The sequence below is a fragment of the Sminthopsis crassicaudata genome, chromosome X (genome assembly GCF_048593235.1).
Source record: "Sminthopsis crassicaudata isolate SCR6 chromosome X, ASM4859323v1, whole genome shotgun sequence".
Taxonomy (NCBI): domain Eukaryota; kingdom Metazoa; phylum Chordata; class Mammalia; order Dasyuromorphia; family Dasyuridae; genus Sminthopsis; species Sminthopsis crassicaudata.
This window is the reverse complement of record NC_133623.1, coordinates 23,030,033-23,055,285: the sequence shown is the minus strand read 5'-3', so window position 1 is coordinate 23,055,285 and position 25,253 is coordinate 23,030,033. Positions and strand designations below refer to the sequence as shown.

General features: G+C 48.3%; 1 protein-coding gene and 1 long non-coding RNA gene across 4 annotated transcripts in view; one reads left to right on the top strand and one right to left on the bottom strand.

Moving 5' to 3' along the window:
- The window catches only part of LOC141548256 (uncharacterized), a 416,517-nt gene that overhangs the window by 331,908 nt on the left and 59,356 nt on the right, over nucleotides 1–25,253 (bottom strand). For 2 of the 3 annotated variants that reach the window (XR_012483867.1, XR_012483869.1), the window contains exon 1: nucleotides 8,078–8,870. The exons of the other annotated variant lie outside the window; for it this stretch is intronic. This is a non-coding gene — a long non-coding RNA (uncharacterized LOC141548256). Of the gene's footprint in view, nucleotides 1–8,077; nucleotides 8,871–25,253 lie in introns of those variants that run through there. 3 annotated transcript variants of the gene reach the window in all.
- POU3F4 (POU class 3 homeobox 4) lies at nucleotides 10,016–23,457 on the top strand. Its single transcript, XM_074277603.1, is given in 7 exon segments — nucleotides 10,016–10,419; nucleotides 10,421–10,608; nucleotides 10,611–10,750; nucleotides 10,752–11,027; nucleotides 11,029–11,304; nucleotides 22,924–23,041; nucleotides 23,303–23,457. Coding segments are annotated over 7 exon segments (1,503 nt in total). The 5' UTR covers nucleotides 10,016–10,069.

The window sequence follows — 25,253 nt, the reverse complement described above, 5'->3', positions numbered from 1 at the left end:
CCAAAAGTAAGCACCATGATGATCCTTCCAGCAGAGATGATGTTTATTTAAAACGAAGACCCGTTAGAAGAGGGATTTCAAGATGAATACTTTAAAGGTCCATGAGAGCTAACTTGCACTTCTCGTCCTTCTTTTCTAAACACTTGCCTCTCAGATTATTCAGTCTTGTTTCGTATTTAACATATTTGATGTTTTTAATATGAAAAGATGAACTATTAAATTGCTTTCATTCCATTATTTCTGGAGGATTCTTCAGAAAGAATGAAGTGAAAATGGAGAATGCTTATAAATGCATCAAAAGGTTGGGGGCTATGTTTTAGAAAATTTTTCTCCTTTAAATTTCTCATGGGATTGGGAAGTTTTTTCCTCTTTTCAAAAGTTTCTAGATTTCAGTATTGTAGAAAAACTCTAGTCCTTTAGGGAAAAGTTTATGGGAGCCAAGACAACAATCAGAATAGAGAGAATATATGTGAAAACACAACTGTACACAAAGAAGAATTTAAACTATTTTCTCCACCACTGACTTAAAGATCGGTTGAGGATAAATGCCATTTAATCTACAAAGTTATAGATGCTATAGAAATGTTTATAAGTTTTTAGTTGACTCGGCAAGATTAAAGTAAATCTATATGATCCCAAACTCTAATATTAAATTTTATCTCATTCTTGAAAGCAACTCATACTTAAGTAGGATTATTCTTCAGTGATGTTGGGGTCCAGGCCCCTAAATTCACCACCACACACTTGCAGCACCATCTCATAATGAGCACCAGGCTTGAAGTTTGGGAGACTCACTTGGGTCACTTCCTGGCTTTGTGACCGCCATTTTAGCCCTGAGCTTCAATTTCCTCATCTCACATAAATAAACCATGAACAAGATTTCTTGTACCAACTAACTCACAGGATTGTTTCAAAGTATGTCCCTTGAGGACTAGCTACATACATGTACAATTTAACAAAGGAACTAGGACTGTGCGAGCATCTTGCAAAGAGCACTGGGTTGGGAGTTAAAAGAATTATGAACTGAAAGGGACCTAAGAGGTCATCTAGTCAGACCCAGAGTCACAAAACAGTCCTTATCCCACCTCCCTGTTTTAACCCAGGTTAGCACCTAACACCAAGAATGCATTTCCTTCTTCACATCCATCCACCTCCTAGCTCCTGTCCAGGACCAAGCCTTTCCCAGCCCACCTCATGCTGAACCCTTTCCCCTGCAACAAATTACCTGGTGAACAGAGAGTGAGACTTAAACCCACGAAGCCATGGGTTCGAGTCTATTTCTGATACATAGTGGCAGCGTGATCCGGAACAAGTCATTTAACATCCACATTGTCTCAAGTGAAATCTTTGCAAATCCCTTAGCACAGTGCCTGGCACGTTGTAGGCCACTATATAAATCGGTATTGCTTTCCTTTCCTTTCCCCTCCTCCCCAGGTTATGATTCTAGGAAATGGCATACTGGGTGCCAATCTGCATTGGGACTTTCCTCTTCTCGGAATTCCCTACCCCTAGGGAATCCCTAGGTCCAGACCCATCCTTTGAAAGTATTTTGTATCACTTGGGTATATGTATAGATGCATATACACATGTATGTGTACAGGCATGTGCATATAAACATACACATGGGGGTGGGGTGGGGGGGTGGTCTCTCCACAGAATAAAAAGTCCTTTCGGGCTGGGATTCCTGATTTTGTTTTGCAGCTTCAGAGCCAAGCACAGTGCCTGAGGCAACTACCAGGAGTAGCTAGCAGAAGTAGCTAGCAGAAGGGGGCTACCAGAAGCTCCTTTAAATTAAAAGTCTGTGAATCGAATAAGGAGAAAAGTGAATGAAGCCTGGCCAAAAGGGTGCTCTTCCCAGCAGTTCTTACTGCCTTTCACCTGACTTCTTACCAGCTGCGAGACTTCCAGAAATCACTCCACCTCTCCAGGCCTCGGTTTTCCAATCGGTCAAAGAGAAGGGACTGGTGCCGTGCAGTGCCCAGCTTGGAGTCAGTTAATCTGAGTTCGAATTCGGCTCTGCCGTTTTCTTACTCCCCGTGTGCCTCTGGCTTGTCCCTTATTACCCACTCTGGCCCTGTTTCCTCCTCGGTCGGAGGTGGGGGAGAGGCCAGGAATTAAATAGCTTCTAACTTAGGGGCCTTCCAGACTCAAGCGGGTGACCTGTGAGGACCCTTCCCTAAACGCTCTGCAGCCTCTGCTGCTGTTCACCTGGGCCTCGGGGCCGCCCGAAGAGCCGAGGCGGCGGCCCGCGAGTGGGGGTGGGTCTGAGGGGGGAAGGGAGGGGCGGGCGCCCTAGTGGCGCTTCTTTCCTCAGGCTCCAGGTGGGGAGGGCCCGAGGACTATTGTTCCAAGCCGAGAGCGTGGGGCTCTTCCAAGCCCCGAGGATTAGGCAGGTTAAAAGCCGGGCCTCGCTCCAGCTCCCCTTTGACCGGCGGCGGCTTAACCCTTCCGCGCCCGTAGAAAAACTCCCGCCAAAGGCCGAGGCTGAGGGAGGGCGAGGAGAGGACTCGCTTTTCACGCCGGGCGGATTGAGGGAGGCTCGGGCGCAAAGCGGAGCCAGAACGAGGCTGGGCCGGCCGGGCGCGCAGCCGCCGCGGAGAGGCCCCACAGGCCCCGGCGCTCAGCCACGTAGTCCCGGTGACACCTCCCCCCACCCCACACACCTTTTCCTTCCCCTCCCCCTCTCGAGAACCTGAACGGCTTCGCCAGCCCCCCCCTCCCCCGGCCACCCCCGGGTCTCTGACTCTGGGCGGGGGCTTGGGGGCGGAGCGCGGCACTGGGAGGAGGGGGCGTGGTAGGAAAAAGAAGAAGAAAAAGAAGAACCAGGAGAACTAGAACAATATGGGCCGCGCTCTCCCCCTTCCCGCGGGGCTGGCCCGTGGTCTGGGCCAACATCAGACAAAGTTGGAATTTGGAACCACAGAAATGACCCCCCCCCCCCGCACGCTCCCTCGCCAAAGCCGTGGCCCCCGCCGCCGCTGAGCTCGGCCCCCTCCCAGGCGGGCACCTTCCTGAGCAGCCCCGGTCCCCGGGCCACCGACTTGGGTCGGCTCAACCTGACGACGCCCTGGTGGTGGCGGCGCCTCAGGGAGCCTGAGCTGATCCTAGGGGGCCGGCGGGCGGCACGCCGAGGCCCACACAAGGGAGCAGGAGGAAGGTGCCGGCCCCGTAGTCCTCCCGATCTTTCTCAAGGCGGTACTTGGCCTGGTACACGGACGGCTGGTCCACCTATATCGAGACAAAATGTCCAGTGCCAAGCTCCAAAGTCGAACCCTTGGGCCCCCAAACCAGACCAACCCCTCCCCCCCCACGGACGGTGCGTCTGCTAGAACGCCCCAAACTGCCAAAGCACTGCAGAGAACTTGGAGGCTGGCAACCTCGGACTCCTGACCAAATGGATTCCCAGTGATTTTTCGAAACGGCCTGTCCCCAACCCGATGTGTCATTTCAAAAAGAAATCTCGAGCTTCGTCTCGTTAGTCCCTGGCCGCCCTCCCGCCCCCCAAATGATCTAGTTGCTCGATTCACTTCCCAAATGTGATGAGATTCAGTTGTTCCTAAGCAAACCAAATCAGAAGCGGGTAGATGTTTTTAAGTGGTTCATTTTGAAATTTGTTTGAAATCCGTTACACATTTGTTCGCTCGATGAATGGCTTCCTAAATAGCGGTTTGCACAGCTCGGGGACCCGCACGTTCGTTGCCACCAAGCTTTTCCTAGAAGCAGCTCTTACTTCGATCCTCGGTCTTGCTCTTCGATACTCAAATAGAGCGAGGTGAGAGGGAGGTGTGTGCATCCCTAGCCCCAGGAAACACCACTTTTAACTTCGGGGAGGCTTCCTTAGAGATTGCTGAAAATCTCTAACTCCAATTAACGAATGAAACAAACTCCTACAATTTTGCAGACCGAAAATAAGTCCCTGAAGAGAAAGTAATAACTGCGATGGGGTCCGGGGGTGGGGAGTTCGGTTAATTACTCAGTGCCCGAGCACCGCAGCTTTAAGAAATGTGTATTTTATATCTATGTATAAATGTATTTTCAGAAACAGCAGTAATAATATGGCCTCCCCCGATCGAAGCGGGCTTTAAAGCCATGTTTATGTCATCTTAAAACAACAACCACGTTCAAATTTTGAAGCAAAGTATTAGTTCGTCAACACAATTAAACTCTCTGTCTCTCTCTCTCTGTCTCTGTCTCTGTCTCTGTCTCTGTCTCTGTCTCTGTCTCTGTCTCTCTCTCTCTCTGTCTGTCTGTCTCTCTCTGCCTCTCTCTGCCTGCCTCTCTCTCTCTCTCTCTCTCTCTCTCTCTCTCTCTCTCTCTCTCTCTCTCTCTCTCTCTCTCTCTCTCTCTCTCTCTCTCTCTCTCTCTCTCTCTCTCTCTCTCTCTCTCTCTCTCTCTCTCTCTCTTCCCCCTCCCCCGTCTCTGTCTCGATGTCAACTGAGTTTCTCAGAGATTCTCCCTTGCATTACAACGCAAGGCAATGTGAGCATCTCTCGCCCGGCTACAATGAACTGCACCCCCCAGAATGGGGAGCCGAGAGCCATGCATAATGCACGCCCGATTCCCAACATCTGCCCGTATCCCTCGGAGAAAGGACGTCAGACATTGACAATGGCGATGGCAAGGTAGTAAGTGGGCAGGGACGAGAAAGTGCGAGGAGCAGCAAGCCGCCAGTGGCCAGGCAGCCCTTAGAATCCCCGGCATTTACCTTAGCAGGGATGCTCTTTATTGTGCCTCCCCAGCCTCTAACCATCCCGCAGACCCGCTCATTGCCAAACAATGCCTCATTTCCAGACCAGCGCCCGTTTTGCTAGCAAACGCAAGTGCTCGGGCAGATTTGGGTGTGTTTGCGTTAAATCTTACAGGATGAATATTTTATTTTTTAAATGACCCCGTTTCTGATTCTGTTTTCGCGCTGGGCTGCATTCCTCCCTCCACCCCCACCCCCCGCCGCGGCGGCCCCCTCCCCTTGCCCTCGTCCTCTCCCTTTTTCTCAGATCGCTTCCTCACGTTCAAGAAGAGCTAAGAGATCTACAAAAAACGAAGCCCTCGCGCCTGAGTCGGCATCGGCTAATGTCTGCCGCTGCTGCCTGAATCCCCCTTTCCCACAACACTGCGAGTCCCTTACCTTCCCTCGCGGTTTGCTTTGTAAAAAGCTAAAACAGGATAGTCGGGGAAGGGGGGGGGGGCGTTGGCCTCTAGGTCCGGCTGAGAATCGGATGGGCATCTGGGTTTCCCACCAAGAATAGATCACGCATCGGGTACGGGGACCAGAAAGGCTTCTCTCCTCCTTTGGCCATTTGTTTCTCAACGCTTGGGATTCCTCCTCCCCCCCCCCCCGCCCCCCGCCATTCCTAGAATTTGGTACTTGTTCCCATGGAGCCATGTCTCCACGTCCCTATTTCCAAACTGAGCCGGGGTGTGGGTGAAGTGCTCGATGTGGAGGTCGCCGCTCGGCGCCCCTTCCCGAGCCTCCTCGGGCGGCATTCACTCCGACCCGCATCGCGCCTGCAAGAATTCGCCGCCCCTTCCCAGCCCCCCTCCCGCTTCCAGATTTGGGGGGGATAAAGAGAACCCTCTAAGTCTCTGGAAAACAAACAAACAAAAAAGCCCACAGGAACCGGCCCCGCGTCTTGCTCCCCGCGGCTCGGCCCGGCTCTTTGGCCGAAGGGCAGAGCGGCGGCGGCGGCGGCGGCTGGGGCCCGAGCTCGGCCGCCCGGCTCGGCTCACCCGGACAGTCCCTTCTGCCCCAAAGGGAACGAGCGATCGGCTCGGCTGGCTGCCTCTTGACCGCAGAGAGGGCTCGGTGGCGGTCGGGAACCCGGGAGCCGGGAGGGGGGTGTTCCCTACGAGCACCGAGGCTTTCAAAGAGGTGCCCGGAGGTAACTCCGCCGGCTCCATCATTCTGAAGGCTTCCAGTGTTGCCGAGATCCAGAGGGACATCGCCCCCCCCCCCCCCAGCCTCTGCCTTCCCTACCCAGTTTACAACCGAACAATCACTCCGTTCTTGGGAGGAGTCGGTGGGCTGCTGGTGTCGGTAATGAACCACATCGGGGTCCTGAGAGATGGAATGAGGGAACAGAGCCAGGGGAGAAAGTTGGTGCCCTGCCCTCGCCTGACCTGGAGGGCCAAGGCCGTCGGGCCCGGCTTATTGTGGAAGGTGCATGCACCCCAACACAATGGCAGCTCCTCTGCCTCAAAGAGGGACTGCCCTCTCCGGCGACTTCTAGCTGCCCCGGGCTTGGGGGGAAGGAAAGGGGCCGGGGAGGTGGCCAAGGGAACGCTCCGAGGTCGGGCGGCTGAGACCTGGGCCTACCGGGCCACGCCTAGGGGCAGGGGACCCCCGTCCCCGAGCCGGATCTCCTTCGTGCCTGTGAACTCCGGGCGATGAAAAATAAGTTACAAATTCTTGCAACAGTAGCTTTGCGTGTACTCATTTCGCTCCCATGTCCAGACGGGGTCGGCTATTGAATAAGGCTCTTTTATTCTGCATGGGGCAGGGGATTTGTGGCCATGGTCCCCCTTTTATTCCCCTCTCTATGGAAACCCAGATCATGGGGAGAAATATGCGAGGCTGCATAAAGACAAGCAGCAGAGAGGAGCGCTTGAGAGCGGCATCTGTTACACTTGGGAAGTTAGACTGACAGGGAAAAGCCAAGGAAACCCTCTCCACTAGATTACTTAGAACAGCAAGAAGATTTAACTATATGCACATTAAAAAAAAAAAAAAATCCCTCCGTGCCCGGGTGTCACGGGGCAGGTCGCGGCTGCAGGCGCGGGGGCGCCGCTTGGCTGGGGGCTCGGACTGCTGGGGAGCGGGAGTCCTGCCTTCCTCCTGCCCGGCCCCCGCTCAGCGAGCCTTCTCCCAGAATACTACGCCGGGGAGCCAGGCGGGGGGGGGGGGGGGGGGCGCCGAAGCCTGCCCCGCTGCTCAGCTCATTTGGCCTTTTGCAGAGGAGCTGCGTGTGTGAACCCCTGGGGCGCCACCAGCAAACCGGGCTCCACGGGACGCGGGCCCCGGGTGGGAACCCGCAAGCTGGAACGGCAAGGCCGAGCCGAGCCCCGACCTAGTACGGAGGGACACGCCATCATCCCCGCTAGGCCGGCCCAGCAGAAGATGCTCGACGCTTCCAATAGATCTCCGAGGCCAGCCCACCTTGGCCGTGAGAAACTCCTCGGAGCTGGGGGGAAACCTTCCGCTCTAAGCCTGGAGCACGGAGCAAGCCGGGCTTTAGGTGCCGACCTCTAAAGTGACCCCGACCCTCGGGAGCCTCCACAAGTGGGAAGCTTGCCGAGCCCAGGAAAACTGTGCCCCCCCCCCCCATTTCACATGAGCGAGCGCGCGCGAGCACACACACACACACACACACACACACACACACACTTTTCCAGGAGGCAAAAGTTGAAACACAACCGAGCAAAACAGCTTCCGAGTAGGGCAAAAGAGGGGACACAATTAACAGTTGAGAGAGAGAGAGAGAGAGAGAGAGAGAGAGAGAGAGAGAGAGAGAGAGAGAGAGAGAGAGAGAGAGAGAGAGAGAGAGAGAGACCCCATGAACAAAAAACGTCAGTTAAGCCTTCAGAGGATCCTCGGCAAAAGAAACTATTTCAGGGAGGGGGGAGGGGGATGAATCGTAAATAATCGCCGCCAATAACTACGCGTCTATTTTTTAAGAAGGAAGGAAAAAAGAAGGAAGGAAGGAAGGAAGGAAGGAAGGAAGGAAGGAAGGAAGGAAGGAAGGAAGGAAGGAAGGAAGGAAGGAAGGAAGGAAGGAAGGAAGGAAGGAAGGAAGGAAGGAAGGAAGGAAGGAAGGAAGGAAGGAAGGAAGGAAGGAAGGAAGGAAGGAAGGAAGGAAGGAAGGAAGGAAGGAAGGAAGGAGAGAGGAAGGGAGGGAAAGGAAAGGAAAGAAAAAGCAAAGAAAGTCGCGCCCCAACAAACACCAGTTTCTTTTACCCAACACTTTTTTTCCGTTCCCCAGCTTCGACCCTGTTAGCTCACTGCTTTTCCCCAAACGAGCCCTAGCCAGAGGAGCCTGGCAATCTTTAGCTGTAGATAGGAATTGCAGAAGAAGCTGCTCACCTTGGCTTTTTCATTTTTTCCTTTTCTCGAATTTCCTTCAGATCTGTCTTCTTAGGCAAACTAATGCCTTAATGACTTTCTGGTAGCTGCAAGCCTTCTTTTATTTCTGCTAAATATATGAAAATGTATGCAAATTTAAATCAAGCTTAACCTAGGAGCTCTTGCAATATATTTAATGGAATTTCAAACCAATAAGGGGACTCTGCTGCAGTCTTCTGCAAGTGCAAATATCATTACGCAGCTAGGTTACTTTCAAAATTGTGCCCAGAAACGTTTGAAAATGACCTTTCAAACTTGGGAGCCTAGCCGACGTATGGGTGCCTCCCTTTCCAAGCCACGGCACCTCGAAAATCCTAGCGTTTGCTCCAACTCTGCCCCCAAAGAGATGATTTGAAAGAGGGGATGTAGAAAACAATGACTTTTCTTTTCCTGACTTGGAAGGGCTTAAGGGAAGGACAAGAAATTTCCCCCCATTATTGCTTCCCTTCACACACACACAAGTTTTGGTTTGTTTTGTTTTTGAAAAAGAAAGAAATCAAAACTTTCTCTAGAGAATCTAAAAGATAACTCCGACTCAGTTGGGAGGGGAGCACGAAGAGCTTTCCTACTCCAGCGTTTTAAGGACAAATGGAAGCATTTCCCTTTCTTCACAGCCCTTTAGAAAGCTCTTTGAACTTTTCCTAGGGGTCAACGGCACGGGGGTGAGGTGGCAGCCACCCTCCTCGCCGGCCTGCCAGTCGGCGGGCCCTCCAGAAAGGCTCGGCGAGCCCAGGAGGATCTCTCGGGCGCCGAACCTCCCTGCTGCTGAGGAGCTTCCCTACCCGGGGACCGAACGGTTGGGGTGACAAGCTTCGAAAAAGCCCAAGGCGCTTGCGTCACAAAGCGTTTCACTGGATTTTCCCAGAATACTTTAATTGCTCTTTATCTCCCCCAAATCGTTCGGGTCGCAGATGCTGGCGTGCAGAGGAAGCCCAGGAGAACATCTAGTCTTCATTTGACTGCGGAGTGGTTCCCAGAGGCCCAGAGCGGGCAAAGGACTTGTTCAAGGTCACGGGGGGGGTCTATGAGCTCAGGTCTTCCCAATCTAATGCTTATCCCTCCTCCTTTCTCCGCCCCCCTTCCCCCCCCCCCCCCCCCGCCCCGGCTAAAGCCCAGTGCTTTTATTTAGTTCCACTTTATGGAACTTACGGTGAAAAAACAAAAACAAAAACAAAAACAAAAAAAACCAAAAAAACTAGGGACTCGGCAGGTCTGTTTCACTTGCTGGGAAAAGGCCACCCGTCCCTTAGTATCACCCTCCTTAAGGAAAAAAACCCAATCCGATCTTAATCGGGAATTTTCGATTTGCCGATTGATGGTCTTTTCCTAGACGTCTTTTGTGGTGACAAGTTTAGAACACGTTCTCCTTTGTAACCAGCCCCACGCCAGAGCCACACCGGAGAGGAGAGCTGGAAAAGTCCTCGGCTCTCGGGCCGAGGATGCTCTCTCTCGTAGAAGAGAGTATTTTTGTCTATTTTACATCGTTTTCTACTCGGATTTAGAATAAACGTTACGCTGGGATACATCTCCTCGCCATTCTCTATTCCCCCCTCCCGTTCCCGTCCTCTCCCTCCCGCCGCCCCCCCCCCCCTCCATCACGCCCAGGATCCCTTTAAAAAAAAAAACCAAAGCTCGGCATCGTCCAGGGGAGAAAGAGTTAACTAAATGATCCGCGGCTAGTCAGCTAGAGGCGACCAATGGAACCCAAAGATTGATTCACTTCCTGCTTCTCTCCTCACTTTAACTCCTGGGTTTCTCCAACCTAATGCGACCTGCCTCCTCGGCCATCATTGGCGCCAGCCACAGCTTCCCCGCGCAGGCGGGGGCCGCCATTGGCCGGGCCGCCTGCCAATTAGCGAGCGGTTGCTGATTTGGCTCCCTCGCACCGTAGATGTCAAAGGCTGAAGCTGCTCCCTTTGCCACATTATAACTAGTAGGGGTTCCACAGCCACCATGGCCACAGCCGCCTCGAATCCCTACAGCATTCTGAGTTCCGGCTCCCTGGTCCACGCGGACTCCGCAGGCATGCAGCAGGGGAGCCCTTTCCGAAATCCGCAAAAACTTCTCCAAAGTGATTACTTGCAGGGAGTTCCCAGCAACGGGCATCCCCTGGGCCACCACTGGGTGACCAGCCTCAGTGACGGCGGCCCCTGGTCCTCCACCCTGGCGAGCAGCCCTCTGGACCAGCAGGACGTGAAACCGGGCCGGGAGGACCTGCAGCTCGGCGCCATCATCCATCACAGGTCGCCCCACGTCCCTCACCACTCGCCTCACGCGAACCACCCCAACGCCTGGGGGGCCAGCCGGCTCCCACTCGTCGCTGACGTCCGGCGGGCAGCCCATGAACGTGTACTCGCAGGCCGGCTTCACGGTCAGCGGTATGCTGGAGCACGGGGGGCTCACCCCGCCGCCCGCCTCGGGGCCGGCCCCGGGGCTGCACCCCGTGCTGAGGGACGCGGCGGAGCACGGCGACCTCGGCGCCCACCACTGCCAGGACACTCGGACGAGGAGACCCCGACGTCCGACGAGTTGGAGCAGTTCGCCAAGCAGTTCAAACAAAGGCGCATCAAGTTGGGCTTCACGCAGGCGGACGTGGGCTTGGCGCTGGGCACCCTGTACGGCAACGTCTTCTCCGCAGACCACCATCTGCAGGTTCGAGGCGCTGCAGCTGAGCTTCAAGAACATGTGCAAGCTCAAGCCGCTGCTGAACAAGTGGCTGGAGGAGGCGGACTCGTCCACCGGCAGCCCCACCAGCATCGACAAGATCGCGGCCCAGGGCCGCAAGAGGAAGAAGAGAACTTCCATAGAGGTGAGTGTCAAGGGGGTCCTGGAGACGCACTTTCTCAAGTGCCCCAAGCCCGCGGCCCAGGAGATCTCGTCGCTGGCCGACAGCCTGCAGCTGGAGAAGGAGGGTGGTGCGGGTCTGGTTCTGCAACCGCCGGCAGAAGGAGAAGAGGATGACCCCGCCCGGGGAGCAGCCCCCCGGGCCGCCGCCGCCGCCGCCCGGGCCCCCGGGGGCCGCCGCCGCCGCCGCCGCCGCCCGGGCCGCCGCACGACGTCTACGGCCACGCGGTGAAGACGGACGCGGCGCGCCACGATCTGTGACTGGCGGGGCCCGGGACGGCGCGGCCGGATCCCCGGGGGCCCTCGCTGCCACCGGCCGAGAGGCGACCGACACGCGCGTCCGCGCACGGCCCGTCCCGCTGAGGAGGCGCGGGCCGGGAGCGGCGCCCCGGCCCCGCGCGCCCCCTCTTTTTGTTGTGCTTGGTGTTGGTTTTTTTCCCTTCTTTCCGCTGATCAATACTTAGTGTTGTTTACTCTCCAGCAAGGGTTTTTGTGGGTCTCCGCTAGGAAGACGAGGAAAAGTGGGGGGGGGGGCGGGGGGAGGGGTCGAGAAGAAAAGACAGATGTGTGCCTATGAATAACCTTTCAGCGCCTTGGTTCTAGCAGCTGTATTTCAGGTGAAATCTGTTTTCCTATAGACTAGTTTTGCATTTTGGAAACTTCTCTAGCGTCCTCTCCGTGTCCGAGGTGTGTTTGCTACGAGCTGTACACAATATTTGTGAAATACTTCGTATCTCAGCGACCGCGAGCTGCCGACCGGAGACCGCAGCACCGGCTCCCTCCCGCTCCTCCCGCCCCGGAGCCCGGCCGCTCGGCCGAGCCCACCGCAGAGCCGACGGACCGAAGCCGGGACTGGGGGCCGCTGGGGAGGGGCTGCGGGACAGGACCAGGGCGGGTCGGGGACTCCAAAGACTTAGCTCTAGAGAGTAGCAAGAGGAGGAGGACGACGACGACGACGACGACGACGACGAGGAGGAGGAGGAAGAAGAGGATGGAAGAGGAGGAGGACGAGCAGGTGGAGGTGCAGCGTCCTTCCCCGCCTTTCCTCTCGGGATCCGGGATTCTCTCTGCACCCCCTGCTCCCTGTAATGTCCCCTCCCCACCCCCCGCCTGGCAGCTCAGATAGATGCTCGAGCCTCCGAGCTCTTCGCCCTTAGCAAACACCAGTTAAACCCCGGGAGAGGGACACAGGGTTCTCCCCCAGAAAGGGGCACCCAGGCAGACAGAGCTGACCGATCCCACATGCCAACTGCCTCTTTTTTTCTCTCTCTCTTCTTCTGTCTTTCTTTTCTTTTCTTTTTCCCCCTTTCTGTTCTGTTCTTCTCTCTCTCTCTCTCTCTCTCTCTCTCTCTCTCTCTCTCTCTCTCTCTCTCGTCTCTCTCTCTCTCTCTCTCTCTCTCTCTCTCTCTCTCTCCTCTCTCTCTCTCTCTCTCTCTCTCTCCTCTCTCTCTCTCTCTCTTCTCTCTCTCTCTCTCTCCTCTCTCTCTCTCTCTCTCTCTCTCTCTCTCTCCTCTCTCTCTCTCTCTCTTTCTGTGCTCTCTCTGTGTCTCTGTGTCTCTGCCTCTGTGTGTGTGTGTCTCTCTCTTTTAAAGCAAAGGCTGTTGAGTAGTGCCAGCCAAGAAAGCCCAGGGTGGAGAAAGTCCTTTGCTGGCATTCCTCTTCTGTGCCTTGGCAGACTCCTTCAGGGGTGCCCTGATTTTTCCCTTCCCAAGGCCCCGGAGGTGTTGGGGGAGGACTGGGGACGGCGCGTCCCCTTCCCCCTCGGTTTCACCCGGGGCTCCTTCCCCTCTACGCTGGAACCCCGAGAGGGCTCAAAAAGCTCTCGGGGGGGGCAACGAGACAAAACAAAACAATGAATGAATGCAGGAATGAATGAATTGAAAGCATTTGAAAGGTCCCAGTTCTCCAGCTAGAGAAATGCGCTCCACCCCCTCACATGGACAGAGTACAGTGTATATATATCTCGGTATATGTGTGTAGGGGCTTGCAGCGTGATGGCTGCCGGCCACATATGCAGAAGTGTCTACTGTGTAAGCTTTCCGTGCACACCTCCGTGTGGCTGTAGGTCTAGCTGTGTATCTCTTTCTCTATGTACCATCTCGATATACTGTATACAGAGCCCCCGATATGCGGTGTTATTGTTGCTTCGTCGCTCTCTAGAAAATATATACACGCATTCTCTCAAGGCACATCACTTCATACACGCACGCACACACATGTATACACGCACCACAGCACCTACCATATCTATGTGTCTCCAGCCCCCTCCAGAGAGCCAGCCCACCTCGGTGGGGGGTCGGGTGGGGGGGGGGATCTTGGTAGACAAAGCTAGACTACCTAAGGACCGGGAAGCCTCCTCCGCGCCCCTGGTTTGGAGGATGCTGGGAGGGAGGAGATGGGCTGCTGCTAGTGCCTGGGAACCAGGGTCCCCCAAACCCTCTGGGGAGCCTCCCAGCTGTGGATCCCATTCCAGGTGTCCACCTGAGACGCGGGTCCCTCTCCCCTGGCCCAGCCCCGCAATTTCCCTCCAATATTTACTATCATTCGCCCCTTCCCCCAGTATTTCCCCAGGAAGTGCTGAGGCGAAACCCTGAGTTAATCAAAACATCCCTGCCGACTTTATAATTGTACAGTTTTGTATATTAAACGGTTTTTGAAGTTATTAATTTAAAAAAAGATCATTTAGTTTATTCATTTAGTAACGGATGTATAATAAACGCTATTTTTCCTTAAGAGTTGCTTTTTTCAACTATTTTATTCCAAATGCCTATTGCAGTTACCAACAATTATTTATTTTCAATAAATTCCACATTATGTTTTTAAGAAACTCTTTGCAAAAAAAAAAAATGAACTGCGTGTCAAAAAAATTTAAAAAAAAAAAACACAATTAGCTGTTAATGTTTGGTCGTCTACCAGTTTTAGTCAGGGGGTTTATAATGACGCGATATTTTATTGTTGTTAAAGAAAAAAAAGGGTTTAAATAAAACATTTTTCCAAAAAAAAAAATCTCTTTGTTGTGTGATGTATGAAATGGACTGGTCAAAGGGAAAGAACCACATTCCAGCTGAGCTTTTACTAGTCTTCAGGTTAGAAATTAGTCGTTGTTTTGATTCTTGATTTATATTCTCTCTCTCTCTCTCTCTCTCTCTCTCTCTCTCTCCTCTCTCTCTCTCCTCTCTCTCTCTCTCTCTCCTCTCTCTCTCTCTCTCTCTCTCTGTCTCCCCTTCCCCCTCCCCCCTCCAGCTGAGGAGATTCTGATGCATGCACACAGACATCCTGCATATATTCAGAATTCTGTCCAACCTATTAGAAAAAGCCAGCATTTTTATTTAAGTAGGAATACCACCACTTTCAGAGAAAAGCCCCCTCTCCACTCCTCCTACCTGCCCCCAATCTGGACATAATGTTTAACTTCCCTCTCCAGCAAACTTAGGCCCCCCCCCCCCGAAATTCAGAAACCTGTAAAGAGATCTGTTTGTAGTTCTCTTGGCAAGGAGATGTAAAGGAAGCTAAGGAGTCTGCAATCTGTAGTCATTGCTAGTTATGCCTCAGTTTCCCTTTCTGACAACAAAGAAGTTAAGATAAGCGGTCATCTGCTCCCCAAAGTCTCTTCAGGATCTGAAGTCTAGGGGGTTAAGAAAATCCTATAATCTCCCCTTTCCCAGCCTCCTCTGCTGGTTTTGAGCAACTTTAACTTCCTTTTACTCCAGAGAAAGTTGTGCCTCCTCTTTCTAAGGATCCACCCCCCCACACACAAATGCCAGTCTGGGCTATTCGTTTGACCTCATAGGATTGACTTTTGCAAAAAACATTTTTCCTGAAGTACGTGGAAATCCCTCTCTGGGTTCAGTTTATTAACGCCCCCTCCCATTTAATCAGGATAATTTTATTTCAGTATCTCCAAGGAATAAGGGAGATTTATACGTAACACTAGTCATGCCAGAAATCAGAGGGCATGTATGGAAACAGGGGGAAGATACATGTTAAGGTTGTGTATACACGTGTGCAACTGGAGACATTCTTTTGTTTCTCTCAGTGCACACACTCCTCTTTTCCGTGTGTATATGCCAATAGATGGAATATTCTGATAATATTTTAGAGCTGCCAAGCCAGGCTCCATTCACAAGTCTGAGAGAGGCAATTTTTCTTAAGCAGAAGCAAAAATATTAATTTGTTATTTTAATAGGTAATTATTATTGAATGAAATGCCTCACATTTTTCTGGTTGCCTAATCACTGTCAGCTATATATAGCATTTATATACATGTGTGTCTGGGTATGTATGTATAATATGTGTGTGTATATATATATAGATAGATAGATAGATCTATCTATCTATCTATCTATCTATATATATACACACACACACACATTAGACACATATACCTATATGTGTGTGCGTATATAAATATATATATATATATATATATATATATATATATATATATATGTATGCATGTGACCATTGGGTATAAAATGGATCACATATCATATGTGTGTGCCATTTCTAGGTAAACAAAACAGATTTATGGGTCGTCTGCGTGCGTGTACATCAGGCATATTGTTAAACCCTTTGGCGCTACCCAAGTTTAGTTTACGCCAACTTCCCTTGGTTGTCCTGTGAAAAGTCGGAGCCAATTACAGAGGCCCAGCTTTTCTGGTTACAACACAGAGGTCAAAGTATCCTGTATTTTGAGGTGATTTTTAACGGAGCCAGAAGCCAATGTTTTTGAAGACTGGGCTACATACAGACAGCTTTTTAAGCTGCCCTTAATCACTTTCTCTTCAAATTGTTATAGAGGTCTGGAATGAAAATGTCACCAATGAAAATTCTTTTGCACTAAGTAAGTTTCTCTCCAACCCCTTACCAGTATGTCTCTTTCATTAAAGCCACAGACCCTTGTGCCTAACTCTGGACTGTTTCACCAAAATGGCAGGGGAGAACCTTAGTTTCCCTTCAGGCCTTCTAAGGGCTGCCGCTGTGTTCCAGAGAGTGAAGATAGGGATGTTCAAAGAGAGCAATGATAATTATTTTTAAGGGGGGGGGAATACACTGAAAATCTCCATTCTTTTTGCCAGGACAGTCATTAAAAAATGTATAGGCGTGTGGCGGGAAGGTACATGTGTGTTTGGGGAGGTGGGCTGTCTGAAGACTAAAGAGCAAGGTAAACCGAACTGGAAATATGTGTGGGCATACAGCTAGATACAAATATACACAAAGAATTCCCTCTATCTACAGATCTCTGTCCGTATAACAAAAAGGAAAGTAGATAACTAAGCTACTTTACAAAAGCCCTTTACAAAAAAAAAATAAATGAACAAAAGAAAATATTATCCCTGGCAACTGTAGCTGGTCCTTCTAAAGCAGGGAGGGGTGCAGTGAATAAATCAAGTCCTAGGCATCAACAAAATCAAATGTTGCTCCTTGAGAATTATTTAACATTTAAGCATTTCTCTCGCTCCCAACCCAAGCTGCTGTTTTTCCATTAATTGCTGGCAGGTTATAAGTAGAAGCATTAAAAAAAATTGGGGGGGAGGTTGTTAAATTTTAAATTGCTTTTTTGAGGGGAAAATAGAAAAGAGGGAACCAGATAATTGAAAGAAGCTTTTAAAAAGTCATTTTCCAAAAATAAGAATTTCTTTCTCCCCTCCCTCTCCTGATAGGACTTTTTTTTAAAAAGGCACATGTGAAACCATAGGTCCTCCGGAATATAAGAAATTCAACATACAATTATTTTTTAAAATGTCTCGAAATCAGAAAATAGGGCCAATATCGTGTGAACTAACTCTCCTTGCACTCATTCTTTTTGCAAAATAAAGCCTCAAAGCAGAGAATGTCCCGTTTATGTGTTCCCAGATAGGAGTTCTAAAATTGGAAGCTGCCAACAGGCTTCTTTACAGATGTCAGCTTTCCAGCACTAAAGAAATGCCCAGGCACCAGATATTTGACATTGATTAAGGCTTTGGGACAAATTACCAAAAGGGCATAGTTGCATGCGTTAGCATACAGATGGCAGAACTTTTTAAAAGTCAGGGGACTGTTTGTGAGAAATGTGGTGCCAGAATTTATTTTTATTTATTTATTTTTTTTACAAATGTCATGTTCCATAAGAAAGGAAGGAGAAATATTACCTTCTGAGCCCTTGGACAAGATTCACAAAAATCTTACCCTCTTAGTGAGAAGAGGTTCTTCTTTCATCAATTTTTGTGGATAGAGATCTTGGTAGAGAAACATGAATTCTCTATCTAGACAATATATCAAATGATAATTAATATAAGGTGGGCCCATCTTGGACTCCTTCCAAGGATCTTTTGTTCCTTAGGCACCAAAAAGCCTTCCTAATTAGGTCATCTTGTGTACAAGCTTGGTGAATTTGCAGACCGACTGCTTTATCATGACAATCCTGTGAATTTTGTGTGTTTATATATGTATACATATACAGAAACTACAGATTAGCCAAAAGAAAACTGTCCTGAACTACAGTAGGGAAAATGATCAATTCATTGACCAAGTCTTTAGTCATTTTTTAGCTACTCAAGTTATGTCTACCAGAGGCTAGAAAAAGAAAAAAAAAATCAATCAATCCTTTGTTTTGTCCATTTAATGTCAAATAACCAATCTGATTTTTTTTTTCCTCCACTGGTTATTCTGGCATCACATAGATACGTGGATTGTTTTCTCGGCCATGAAGATTCAAAAAAAAAAAAAAAAAAGCCAAACAAACAAACAAACAAACAAAAAAAACCACCTCTTTGATTTCTAAGAAGCAACACAAGGAAGATTCAAAAGTATCATCGATTCCTTTATGGATACAAGGAGCCATATACAAACATTTGGAAAACTGGTTGGATTTCATCATCCACAGTGGATTTTCCACATGAAGTATAAGCATTATTATACAACACATGGCTCTGGCTAGCTTGTAGGCCAAATACTGCTCCCAGCTCCCACCTGCCCACCCGCCCACACAGAACTAGACACATAGTAAAAGGCTTATCCTATAAAGCGGGTGCTAGTCTCAGTGCTATCAAGGGGTTTGTTTCACAGAATTTACAAATGGATTTATAAGATTTTCTCTGCCATAATGCCTACAATCTGAGAACATAAAAATTGCATGCATTCACCATCTGGTATCATCGCTGCTGAAATAAAAAATTAAAAACAAAAAGGAATGGTGGGCTCTGGACCAGGGACAGTAATAGTGTCTTGGGCATGAAAAATGACATGTCATTTTAAGTTTTGAAAAAAAAAAGTTACAGGTTGAACAGCAACATGGAAATATATTTTCCCTAAGGAATTATTTAATTACCACCAATCTGTCCATTGATAGCTAATTTTCATGTGTAAATATGTAATGTTAAACTTTAGAATCTCAATAGGAGTTTAGAAGAGGTCAGAGCAAATATTAAAAAGTTCATGGTATGACTTGATCTTGCAGTATTTCAGGACACAAAACTTCAAGGGGGGCCAGTGCTATAAAAACCTATTGGTTTCATCAGGGACTGTTCTGAACACAGTGTACGGCAGCCACCGTCAAGGACGGTATTTGGTTTACACACCAATGAAAAGGCACTAGGTACCTCCAAACAAACTCCTTTCAGCAAAAGAAGAAGCCGGGATACACGTTTTAACCTCTTATAGGAAACATCTGTATTATTGGGATTTCAGATCCTAAGTTGCTTTCATTTAGGATTTTCAGGTTTCCTGGGGCAGAAAACCTGGTTTCTTCCACTTCTGACATTCCAATGGAATCGAAAGTGATTTCTAAGGATAGCTGAACTCGGCCAGATGGTCCATTCCTCCTGCCCCCCCCCCCCCCCCACTGCTCACTGGGGAAGGATACTGCTTAGAGATCTTTAGGGAGGGGGAGGTGGGTAAAGGGGCTGAGGATTCCAAGAGATCCAGCTAGACACTACCAAGTACCCCGAGTTCAATATGCAAGAGAAAGTATGGAAGCCCCTTCCAGCTCTAAAATTAGGCTGTTTGACGTCTCCAGGTTCTGTATTCTCTGCTGAATTCTAAAATGTCTGTCCTTGAAATGTCTTTCAAATGGGTCAAAAAACATTTCTGAATGACTGCGACAAAAGTTGATGACTTAAAAAAAAAACCTCTGACAGCACTCCGCTTCTGCCAGTTTTTATACTTTACCTGTTTATGATTGGCTTACAGAGCTTGCCAATTAGAATTTAAAATAAAATTCAAGATAAATATGCATGAGCTCAATTTTGAGAAGTTGGAACAAATGTCTAAGGGCCAGAATGCATCATATTTTAAATTCTTAGAGCCCCTTTCCTCCATAAGGATTCTAAGACACCATAGAAACTGAACTAGTGTGGGCACTCTAGACTTTGCAACAACCAATATGCAAATTGCAACAAAATGACCACTTCAGGCCACACAAAATGACCACGATCAGTCCTGGCAAGAGACTCATTAATATCAATAGGCGTTCTGGGCACAATTGAGGAGCAGTATATGACATGGGTCTCATTCATTTCCCTGTGAGAGTATGAGAGTCCAGAGACTCACAGAGCAGAAGAACAAAGTCTGACATTTTCTAACTCATGCCATATAGGCCTTGAAAGGCCAATAAACGGCCCCAAATTTGCTAATGGGGCTAAACGTATATTGGAATCCTTTAGAGAAAAACAAGGATTAGGTAACCCATAAACCCCAAAGGGTCTCAAGGGATCACACACTTAGGGCCAAAGATATCGGTAATTAAAAATCCTTGTGAACATTTGGGGGGGGGGGGCGCGAGGGGGGGAGAAGAGGGGAGGAGCTCGAGTACTTCATATAGGGTAAATGGCCAATTTTTAAATCACATTCTCTCAGCTGCTTTTTTTTAAGGTATCAAAAACAATCAGAACACATTGTGGACTAATTGCTTTTAAAATGCTAATTGAACTCATTCTTAAACCAGTAGTTCTCCCCCCCTCCATATTTCAGCTAGGATATGTCAAATTGGCCAAACTAATCAGATCTTTTGTTCTTGCTTTAAATGTGCTTAAGTAAAAAAGGGTTCTCAGGTCTGAGACCTTCTATGTCTCAGCCAAGAGATTTTTTTTTTCCTGTCTCACTTTTAACCCTTTGGAAAATAAGGTATGTAATAAGAACAGTGAATAGTCTTTAGCTAAAGACATGGAAATAATTGCATCATTATCCAACGAAAGAGAGAAGGATTTTTTATTTTCTATGTTTAAAAAATATCCTTTCTAAAAGGACGCCATGTTTCTACTGGTAGGATTTGTTACAAAAACCTCTCTCAGCCTGCACTGCCCACAGCTTAGTGTCACATTAAATGACCAGAACCAGGCAATGGGGAAAAAAAAAAAGAGCTTCAAGCTCTAGCCCATATTTCTACATAAGAACATATAAATTTCAGAACTCAGCACTTAAAAAACAAATAAATAAATAAAATAAATGCACAACTTTGGCATGTTACCAACCAATTAGTTTTAAATAATGCCATAGAAAGATATGGTCCCAGAAATTTGACCAGTAGTACCACGATTCCTTTTTAAATGATTCCTTTTTACAATTCTTTGCTTTGCCTTATTAACATACTAAGCCTTGGCTGAACTGAGAATAAAAACAATAGACATCTGACATATGTCTGGTCATTAAATATAATTTTCAGCTTTCTAAAATTGAGCTCACCCACATTTATCTTAATCTTTTTAAGAAAGAACAGAATGGATGAGAAATATGGAATATAAACAAATTGTTAACTTTTAAAACCAACTTTCCAGTTAAGATTGAGATGAATGGCAAGTTTGACGAGCACTGTGGAAGATCTTTCCCCCTGCTTTAGCCAGCCCTCCCATTAGGGGATTAGTTTTTATTATCTATAGATACAACTAGTAACTTGTAATCTAGTTAAACGAAATGGAAAGGCCCACCAGCAGGTGCTGGGAATAAAATCCCAAGAGGCAGTCTCTTGGCAATTGTCCCTTCTGCTCCCTCCGTGGATGCCGAAACAGGGGCAAATGCTGAAGTTTTGGGAATCCAAGGGTGATGTGAAAAAGTGTTCTCTAATAGCTCCTCATGGCCACATTCTTTCTTTCTAAAAAAATCCTGGTTGAGCTTTAGGGAAGCAGGGTCTTTCTCAGTAGCAATGTGTGAATTTGTTTTTATGGATTCTGGGGCTTTGGAGAGGGAAGCTCTAATGCTTTAAGAGAGACGCTTTCTTGCCTTGATGAGATGATTTCAGAAAAGTGAAGAAAGCCAGAGCCGTTAGAAACGGATGAAGACTGAAAATGAGCAGATTTTTTTTTTTGCTTTTTCCAAATATATTTACCATATCTCAGGGTATCCAAGTATTTGGGGGAAATATAGTATAAATATAAAATATATTACTCAACTAAAAAAAAACAAAGATAAAAGTTTAACAAGAGGAAGCAGAGCTCACACTACGGGCTCTTTGGGTGGGTTATCTTCCTCATTGGGAAGAGTTAGAAATATAGAGGGGCTCCTTGTAATGCTGGTGTCAGATGACAGAACTAAGCCTTGCCTTATAGTCTGACCTGGTCGCAGCAGGCTTTTACTGTGTGGATCTATGCTTCAGAAACACAAAGAGAAAGATCTGTAGTATGTCTTAAATTTAGGGAATACCGAGCCTCACTCTAAGCTGCTTCTCCAATGGTCACTGAAATCCAAGCCAGCTCTTGCTCGCTGTCACTCAGTAACTTTCTCTGCTCCAAGTTTTTCCTTGCCCCGTGGGGGGAGGAAAAGTCATAGCCAAATAGCATCTTGGTTATGAAGTGGATGGCTGTTTCCATTGTGCTAAAAGAACTCGGCTCCATCTCTATCCGGGGAGGGGGGGGCAGGAGGGGGTTTTATCCTAGAAAACTGATCACTTCTTACTCTGGTCATGTTACGACCAGTATCTTTCAGTTTGAAATTTGGTAATAAGTCTGGTTGCCTGGGCTAGCTGAAAACTTTTAGATTGACCAGAAGTCTAAAGCTTTTCCTGAATTGTAGAAGACAGGACTTCCGAAATTCCCTCTGACCCCAGCACAGGTCAAAGTAATCCAGTTCGGGGGTTGTCCGAGGGACAGGCTCCAACTGGAAACTGGGTCTGGACTACACAGTAAGTACAACATTTTGGCCTTTTTGCTCCAGCAGGTTTCAATTATTCCAGAATCGGGCAGACTCTTGGAGGACTTGTTTTTCCTATTCTGGCATGTAAACTCCTTTGTCCTGTCTTGTAGAGTACTTTGTGATAGCTCTGCAAATTATACTGACTTCATGGAAAGTGATAATCATTTTTAGTGTTGAGGAGAGAAAGGGCCTGGGGCCTCTTGGCAGGTAATCAGAAAAGACTGTCTTCTTGCTCAGTGTTCCTTTTTAAAAGAATATAACATACTGCTTCCTTAGCTTCTTGTTCCCATTGAAGGAGATTCTTCGAAACAAGGGTTCCATGACGTTAAGACTTTGTCAAAGGGAGAAGTATTTTCAAGAATCTCCCAGCTTGGAATCACTTTTCTCCCAATGAAGGATTTGGGAGACCTCAGACATTGCAAGGGAGGGAATATTCAGCCTTTTGGCTGTTTCTGCCTTTCATTCGTGTGGATTCTTCCTGCTTACAGTTTCAGTAACCTGTACAGTGGACCTTGCAGGGACAGGCAATCAAAACGGAGAATATCAAAAAGGTTTGAGTCGGTGTTTACAAGCCTATTAAATGTTTATAGGCTCTCCCAGATTACAGTGGGCATTAACACGATTGTATACTGCTCTGCTAACAAACACTGCAAGGACAGCCTGAGCGGGCTTCTCACAGCAAAATTGTTAATGAGAATACAAAATGGTATAATATGCATTAATTTGTTCCCATGACAATAACTGCAAGAAGAATAGAAATTAGTGTGAGCCTAAACCACTCATTATAGCGGGCACAGGAATTACCGGGACCCAGTCAGTCTAGTTCTTTAGAATGACTACCAGCTCTCGTTGCTCCCCAGAAAGGTGTAAAACTTCTCCAAGGCCAGACACATCGAACTGTGCTTCAGCTTTTGCTTACTAATCTGCAGGTGCCCTTATGTTTAAAGACTGATAACCACTATAATTTTGATTCCACAGGTAACCAGAATGATCGCACATGCTATTATTTACATGTCTGTTTTGTATTTGAAATATCCCGTTATTTGCCTGCATGGTCCCCTGTAGCATCTAGTGTTCCAGAGGGTAATTATACGTTTCATAAAAACATGTTACTTTCATCTGATCATTAGGTCTGATAATGTTATACCTTGTTATAAAAGTTAAGAGCAAAGGAATTGCTTTTATATCAGTCATTACTCTGCCTCCAAACAAAGTGGGTTTTACATCTCTCCCTTCCAGGAAAACGACAATGTTTCTACGTGTACAGCACCAAGGGTGCCAGATCTTCCACTGGGGGCATATGGCAGCTAATTGTTTCACCTTCGGATGTGTCAAGACTCCCAGCTTCCCGGAGTCCCTCGGACACACCCAACCGCTACTACTATGGACAGTAAGGCTTCCTCTACTGAAGACGTCCCAGGGGACATTTTTGGTTTTTGGAAACTGGGTTGCGAAGTTTCACAATATTCAGACAAATGAAAAATCTGTTAGCAGTTTGGCAATACCTCCAACTGAAACGTCGATCTTTTTGACTACAAATCTGTGCTTACCTCTCTTTGACTCGGGCATGATTTGAACAAAGAGCGCTCAACATGGAACCTAATGCCCAACTTTCCTCTGAAAGCAAGAATTCCAAAGTACTTTTAGGTCATATAAATCATCATTTTCAGGCTACACTAATCCCAGAGACAGCAGCCACTGAAATGGGAGGGAAAGCTGGAAAGAAAAACCTTCAAAAAGATGACTGTGTGAATGACCTCGTTTCCCCTCTTCCCTCTCCTACCACCGAAGCCTTAAGTGGCCTTTCTTTGCTGCCCGCCTTGTGGCCAGAGGTCACTCCCTGGACCCCACCCAGGTCTGACCTCCTCCCGTTCGGTACCCTAACCCTCCCGAGGTACTTCCCCCTGCTTCCCCAGCTAACTGCAGTGCCCTCACAGTGCAGGATCTCAGTTAGGTGCCAGGGACCCTCCCAGAAGTACTTCAATTTCAAAAGAGAACTATGGGCAGACAGCCCTAATTCCCTTCCTTCTTTCTCCCTAGATCCACAATCATTTTTTGACTCCAGTTGCAGTCCCAACTATGGAACCTAAACCATACTTAAGGCTACATCGGAAGCTCCACAGCCACAAAAGAAGGAAAAAAGAGGGAAGAGGACAGCAAAGGGCACACATATCCCACATAGGAAGTCCCAAGGGCGTGAGAGTGAAAAAGCAAAAGCAAAGAAAGCAAAGAGAAGTTCCAGGAGCAGAAGGCAGAATGAGAGGGGAAAGGAAGGGAGGCTCAACAGCAAAACCTACGGAGGCAATGGAAATGAGAGAAATAAATCCTAACGCCAGCTGCCTCGACCGAGGAAGCCTCCCTTCACACAGGGAAGGAGGCAGCTTGTCTCCAGGTCCCTCTTTCTGAGGCCCCCCTGCTCTTACCACCCAAGAGCTTTCAGTTGACCCTCCCCCACCAGCCCCTCCAGATCTGTCTTCCCCAATGTGTTCCAGCTTCCAAAACTCCTTCTCCTGCCCTAGTAGGGAAGGAGCCACAGTCACTACTGTCACCTTGTTCAGTAAAGCTAGGTGACAAAGGGCCCTCTCTGAGGCAATCTGCATGTTAAAATCCAAACTGATTTCTAATTGATGGCACCTATAGGGAGAGACCTTTCCAAGGACTGAGGCTACAATCCAGGCATCGTGGTACTGGGGAAGTTAGCTTCCGGAGCCTCGCACAGACGAGCCTTTGACAATCTGGGCACCCGGTTTCTGTTGCAGAAGGCTCATGGGCCAGCTGATCAGAGCCACAGATAGAATTCCACAGAGGGGTCAGTGGCAAAGCAACATTATCTCGGATACTTCCCCAGCTCATTTTGAAGAAGTCAAAGGCTCGTCACGTGGTCGCCTTTTCTGCTCCCCATCGGAACGGCCATCCCAAATGCCTGCAGACCTTCCCATGACACAAGAAACTGATCTACTGAGATTTCAAAGGAAAAAATAAAAGACCAGATTTATTTCCTTCCAACTCCTTCCTCCCCCCTGTGGCTTTACAAAACCCTAAATCTTGGAACAATAAACTTTTTTTAAAAGTGCCAATAAAAATAAATATTAAACAAAGAGAACATTGCATCTCTCTTTTCCTTCTTCAAAACCCCTGAGACTTCTGATGTAGCGGGATATAGGCTGCTCTCCACTTCCTCAAGGATCCT